This window comes from Perca flavescens, chromosome 9 (assembly GCF_004354835.1).
Source record: "Perca flavescens isolate YP-PL-M2 chromosome 9, PFLA_1.0, whole genome shotgun sequence".
Lineage (NCBI taxonomy): Eukaryota > Metazoa > Chordata > Actinopteri > Perciformes > Percidae > Perca > Perca flavescens.
In genome coordinates, this window is record NC_041339.1 from 16,059,829 (window position 1) to 16,066,683 (window position 6,855).

The 6,855-nt window shown below is 43.7% G+C and overlaps 1 protein-coding gene across 1 annotated transcript in view; it reads right to left on the bottom strand.

The window, feature by feature from the left end:
- The window catches only part of atf6 (activating transcription factor 6), a 44,361-nt gene that overhangs the window by 14,710 nt on the left and 22,796 nt on the right, over positions 1 to 6,855 (bottom strand). The window contains exons 8-12 of the mRNA XM_028587162.1: positions 4,113 to 4,298; positions 3,730 to 3,821; positions 2,034 to 2,174; positions 341 to 436; positions 140 to 242 (exon numbers count right to left, since the gene is read on the bottom strand). Of these exons, the coding sequence (XP_028442963.1) occupies positions 140 to 242; positions 341 to 436; positions 2,034 to 2,174; positions 3,730 to 3,821; positions 4,113 to 4,298 (618 nt within the window). The remainder of the gene's footprint in view (positions 1 to 139; positions 243 to 340; positions 437 to 2,033; positions 2,175 to 3,729; positions 3,822 to 4,112; positions 4,299 to 6,855) is intronic.

Genomic DNA, 6,855 nt, shown 5'->3' on the forward strand with positions numbered 1-6,855 from the left:
CTTTATATGGCCTAAAATAAAAGTGAAGTTTAGTTTGTAAGCTTTATTGCAAACACTAAACATCACGCAAATTCTTAAACGGCCAATTACATATGTTGTCCTGTTTTTTCTTTCTTCAAAACCTGCTGCTGTGACCTACCAGAATGGTCCTGGTGGGTTTGTGATTGCCGTTACTCGTGCGCCTGGATTTGGTCTGCTGCACTTCATGACGGTGCACCCAGCCCCTCAACTCATGGGCCAACCTGCCAATCAACGTGTAGAACATGATTTTCTTTACATTTTTGTAGTCTTACTTGAAAAGGAGAAAAGTAGGCCATACATGAAAGAGTTCATAACTCACTCTATGCACTTGGTCCTGTTAACAGGAGGCTGGCAGGGGGGAGGCGGTCGGAGGAAGATAGGATCCTTCACCACCATCAGGGCCTTATCCTCAGAGCTGCAACGCAGAAGAAAAAGCAGGGTGTTAAAAGGAAGAGGAAAGTGATTGTTTTACAAGACTGTTCATATGCTCTTAAATCCGTGTAAGAATTTCAAATAATTCAAATAATAAATTAAATCTTGTCCACATGTTGAGAATATGCTTTGAATGCAAACTGAGAGGCAACATGGCTGCCTGCCCTCAGACGGAGATGAAACACCCAGAGTGGATCGTGTAACAGGAAGCAAAACGGTACCAAAAGAAAAACCAGCATGGCTTCAATGTGGGGACAATTATAAACCTTTTTGAATGACAGTGTTAAGTAATGAGTTTTTAATTGATTCCAATTCCTAATACTTGACATGTGCAGACGTGGCAGAACTTTAGTCACTAATTGTATGCATGCACAGGAATGCTGAGAGGGGGGGGGGGGGGTGCAGATTCAGACGATCCACATGCTGCTAGAGCGATGATCAGACACGTGCTACAGAGAAGTGAGCACTGCCACCCTGCAGCTCACATCCAGTCGGATTATGGACAACGACACAAAAACAACAGTCTGGGTTGTTAAGGTGGGTTTACATACATTTTGGATTAGCAGCGCACTGCATTACATAACTCGACTTTCCTCCTCAGATGATACTGTGACTTTAATTAACTGTTATACCTCTGCGAATGAACGATTGTGTTGCTTGAGGTGATGATGTAGACTGTCCACAGTCAGTGCCCACCTGCAGGAGGCTTGTTACTAAAAACGCCTGCTACAGACCGTAATATCTCCCGTGGGTCTCCCTGATCTGAGCAAACACGTCGACTACGCCTTGCGTTCCCGTCTCTAAGCGCTCTGGAAATGGTTCGGCGAGACAACATGTCAGCCCACAGAGCCTTGATCATAACTCGAACTGGAGGGGGCCGTATTAACCTCCCCGCACACACACACCTTCCTGGTCAGTGGGACCCCCAAGATTAGGTTGCACATTTCCCCCGTCATTCTCCGCTCTTATGAGTTTGGTGCGGTCACCCCTTTCGTAAAGGCTAATGTGTTCCTTCCTGCCCGCGCTGGTTTAATGCTGCTGGGAAACCTGATACTACAGCTGAATGGTTTGCATTAACATGTAACATACCGTATACGGAGATCTGACAAAACACAGGCTGGCAATGCCATGCAGACATTCGACTCTGACCACCTTGCAAAACATCATTGTCAGGACATGGGGGGCTGCAGGTAATGTACCAAATAAGTATGTTATTCATGCAATTTACAAATGAGACTGCTGGGCCTCTATCGCATTTAAAGAAGAAAAGAAAAATATATAACACTTTAGAAAAATAAACTGTTACTAGCAATAAAAAGTTGGATGTCAAACATGGCCTGAGCCCAATTTCCCACTTTGTTACTCAAAGCACAACTGCTTGCCGACTAGCCATGGGCCTGGAGGCGTTTGAAAAGCAGACATTTGGACAGAGTTAGTAATCGGCTAGCGCGCCTGTTTACACGTGCCGTAATGAGCTGTACCAGTTCAGACTGAGCCAGGGCACAGGTGCATCCGGGTCCGCTGACATGCGGTTGTGTTATGAAAGGGGTTGGGGGGGTGGGGGAGTTTGAGCACATTACCTGTCGGCCATCTCAGAGGGGCCACTGCCGAGGGGATCGGGGCCCATCACGACTTCAATTTCTGCCTCTGAGGAGAAACCCAACAGGTGTCTGCCGCCGTGCTGCATGGAGAGCTTGGAGCCTGGGCCACCCTGAAACAGACTGAAGAGACAGAAGACAGGTGAGGGAAAATCAGGATACTAAGAATGGAGGAAACAAACTGAAAAGAAGAACCGGGTAATGGACTGAAATAACCGCTGAATTCCATGTGGCCCACATCCTGTGCACAGGAGGGTTGTTCGTTTTTAGCCACAAGCAGATTCTGAACTCTGATCTAGACTGCATAACCCAAAGCATGCTGTGGCGCGCACACAAGCAAAAAAACACACTCTCTTTTCAATGGTATTACTACACTGGGTGGCATTTTCATTTCAAAAGGATCCAAGCTCAAAAGCGGGCATATTTCACATTCCAAAGGAGAGCCCAAACACAAAACACACAGATGCAAGCACAGGTACAAACACACACAGACTTTAGCTACTGTGAATTACCACTCAAGTCACAAAAGCAAACTCATTCGTGGGTCCCAAGAAACTTTTTCATGTTTAAGCTCTAGAGAACAACTGAGAGAACACATTCCCAGCACAGAGCTGCGCAGGCAGATAATCAAAGCGAGCCTTGTGGAGAAAGTTGTTCCTAGGAGAAAACAAACATTTTTTTTTTATATAACATGATAACAGAGAAGTCATCGTTATAGTTGGATGTGGACTTGAGTTGAGTTTGTGGGATTACGTAATCGCTCCATCTGCTCGCTGTGTAAAATAAACCCTTTTCTCCAGTGTGGTTTTTCATAACTCATCTTAAATTTGTCACGGCTTTTAATATTACGAGCACAGATAAAAAAATACTGCCATATACAAATGTTTTATACTTCTTTTGTAGCCTGAAATAATTCTCTTTTGACATGTGTAAGTGGTACTGTACATGTTTACTTTCCTCCCAACCCTACAGGTTGTTTTGAAACTTACTGACCCATTAGTCAGAAAGTCCTATAAACTCTGGCAAAAACAACAGAGGAATGGAGCATAAACACAAGAGCCATTTGGCATGGATGAACATTACTGGACTACATTACTCTGGATGGTATCACAAGGTTATTATTAAGTTCAGGTACTTTTGCTCAGAGCATTAAAAGGGAAACCATTATGAATGAATGTGATAAAAAAAAAAAATCTTTTGCATTGATTTTTTGTCATAAATAACATAAACAAGTCATATCTAAACTGTTGGCAAAAGATAGTGAGATGATTGCTTGTTTTTAATTTGTCAACTTGTTTAGGCCAATGTGTTCATTACCTTTGTCAACTGAAATATGGGTGAATTAAGTTTGTGTGAACTTATTGCTTCAATGGGAAATGTTCTGCTCTGTTTTTAATAAACGATTGGGCATTACGCACTTACATGATTGGCGGGATTCCCACAATGACTCAGGGGGCTTTCCATTTGTCTTCCTTCAGTAATTGAACTCTTGTGCATCCACAGTGTGTTGTAGTTACCAGTAATCTTCGTGTATCTGGAGCTACAGTATGCCATCATCAGCATGCTTTTGTTTTGAACTGAATTTAAGCTTTTACAGCCTCAATTAAGTTGTCTACACTTAAAGACATACAGAGAGAGAGAGAGAGCCATAGTCACACATTACGCGCCAAACGCTCACCTCATTGGTCCAACGTTAAGCATGACGAACACCAACACCACCATGAGGCACACAGCTCTCCTCTTGGGGGCCGTTACCTTTAGTACTGTGTTCTGCAGGAAAAGTTAGACATCATGTTGTATTACAAAAACGACCAATCACAGATATGGGTCATGTGTAATTCACGCTCAGTGGTGTTTTTTGCCTCCAACGGTGCCTTCCAGGCAGCTAACTCTAACCTTAACACCCAAACCATTGCTGCGCTGCCTGGAAGGCGCCGTTGGAGGCAAAAAATACCAAACTCCTGTAATTCACACAAGGCTTTTGTTACTCTGCGCAGGCATCTTTTATAAGCGGAAGGCTGTGTGGACGTATTGGCAGAGCAATGGCTGCTAGCCTCTCACCTCACTCAGCAGGCCCTCCAGCTGTTTCTTGAGCGTGCCATTCTCACTCTTGAGCTCCTCATTCTCAGACAACGCCACTTTCAGGCGAGCTTCCAGCGAGAGCAGATAATCTTTCTTCTTTTTCCGAGACAGGGACGCCGACTCGCGGTTCTTTATCATGCGCTGCTGCCTCTGTCCAAACTTGGACTGGAGCGAGAAGGTGACAGAGACAGAAAGAGACATTGGACAAAGGTTATTACTCATGTCAACTCACCTATTTTATCACATATGGATGTATCCACTTCAAACCTACCCAAAAGAGGGATGGTTATTGTGAGAAAGCAATAAATTGCATGCTTGAGCCACCTGTGGGGTTGTAGATCATAGGTTCCTCACACTAGTGTAACATCATGTTTGTCTAGGCTCTAACAACACCCAAACAAATGTCTACGGGAAAAGTAGGAAGAATGGATATACACACATGTAGGTATGCAAAACAGCATATAGTGGAGCAGATAAGTGCCATTTTTTTAGGGAAATCGTTCACTTGTGGATACAAGCAGCAAAATTGGCACAATTACTCAACGGATAGTGCTCTTTCAAAAAAGTACGTTAGCCATCGCAAAAAAAAACATATATCTATTTCGAGTGTCTTTCTTTATATGCACAACATCCCAGATGACATTGCGAGACCGCTGGTTATGCTAAGGCTAAGAAAACAACCACACAAGCCACCTCTACTGAGCCTGTATCTCTTCAATGCCAGATCCCTGGTACATAAAATGGACGACTTGCAATTACAACTCGCTGGAAATCGCTATGTTTGTGACGGTTGTGTTTTGATTATCACTGAAACCTGGCTTCACCTGGGGATACCCGATGCTAGCATACAGCTAGCAGGTTGCACTCTGCTTTGCTGGGACAGGACTGAGGACTTCGGTAAGAGCAGAGGAGGTGGGCTATGTATGTACGTGCATGAGAACTGGTGTAATAATGGGACAATTATAGATAAACACTGTTCCCCTGACCTAGAGTACATGTCTGCCTTTTTTTCTACCGAGAGAGTTAACTGTAGTGATCATCACGGCTGTGTATATTCTACCCAATGCCAATGTAAACACGGCCAATGCTGTAATAAAGGGAAGTAAAATCAGCTGCTTGGTTTTGCAGTATGATGCAGCATCTGGAGCCAAAGAAAGCACAGAACAAACCAGCCACCATGAGCAGACTAAATGAGCTTGTGTTGTTTCTTGATAAAATCAACAAGCAACAGTGTCATGAAAGATATGGGTAATCCTTTCAAGGAAGAAAGCCAGGATCTGTTTTCACTAGACACAAAGGATATTGCAAACTCAAGTGCAGTTGACCCAAGTCAACCCAAGTGCAGTTGCATTGATTCATACGCACTATGAGAGATGCAAAACCCGGTTCCAACATTTCATAAAAGGACTTGAATAAGAAGAACCCAAACTTCATGAGCCAATCAAGAAGAACTGCATTAACTTGTTCCATCAGGAACAAGTATCTGTCAGTTCTTTGAAGAAAAAGGTGCTAAAGGAGGACGTCTTTCTCAGCGGTCAAGCGGGGATTGCGTTCATAATGTTGCTCCACTGCATGCTTGAAGTGACATGTCTTTAACATTCGCACGGCCGAGTAACCAAGTAATGTTAGAGCAACGGGTAACAACAGTGGCTAAATAATGTCTGATTTTTCAGAAACAAAAAACTTGGAAACAACAGACGGCTCCTCTCTAGAGCACACGTTCTGGCGTATCTCCGGTCTTTCTTCATCCTCTAACTTTCTTCTCGGTTCTTGAATGTGTAGTAGCAACCGGAGCCTCTCCCAGCTTAATGGACTATTATACTACCTAGCTAGCTAGCAGCTATAATGTTACCCAGCATGCTGTTCGGCGGTGTAAATTTGTAAATGTAAAATTATTAGTGTTAGAAATAGTTAAAGTCACAAATAGTTGTGTGTTATGGTGTTTTATCCTGAGAGTTAGTTGTGGGTTATTAATTGTTGTGTTATAAAGTTACTACCATGAGTGAGTTAACAGGGGTCCCATTCTCAATTCACTCGCAGATTACTTTGACTGTAGCGCTCTCTGCGGCAATGCATCTATATTACGGTATATGAAAAATTCATATCATATGGGAAATTAATACCGGTATACGGTACAAATTGGTATACCGCTCAACACTAATGACAGCTACCTGAAGATTTTAGAAAAGTTTGTGGTCATGATGTATGACAGATCCAGCGAAGCAGGAGGAGTAGATGAAGCCAGGTTGGACTTGTTTGCAAGAAAGAAAAGGCCATATGAAGCCATTCCTCCTACTCAAGCAGCATTGCTGCAGCATGTAAAGTATTCAGCCTACCAGGCAGGCTGCATCTGGAGTCAAGCAACTGTATGCCAGCCAGAAATACTGAGTCATTCTGAGTGGGGATGGACCAAGAAAGGTGATTTATGGCAGATCTTCTGGACAGAGCTATCACCAATTGTAGAGAGCTGTCAGCAACTGACCAAATGTGGATGCAAAGCAGAATGCCGTGGAAGATGTAAATGCTATCACTTTGGTCTTAAGGTGCTGAAACATACGGCCGATTATCGGCCGTTGGACAGTCTGGCAAGGTCAGTGACTCGAGTCTGTTCGGTGTGTCCCGTGCCGTCGTCAGTCTGGGGGGCTGTCGGCGTTCATTTTGGCCGACCTGACGTGTTCAGATGAGGTGACTAGAGTCTCTCAAAATCTGATGAAGATCTTTT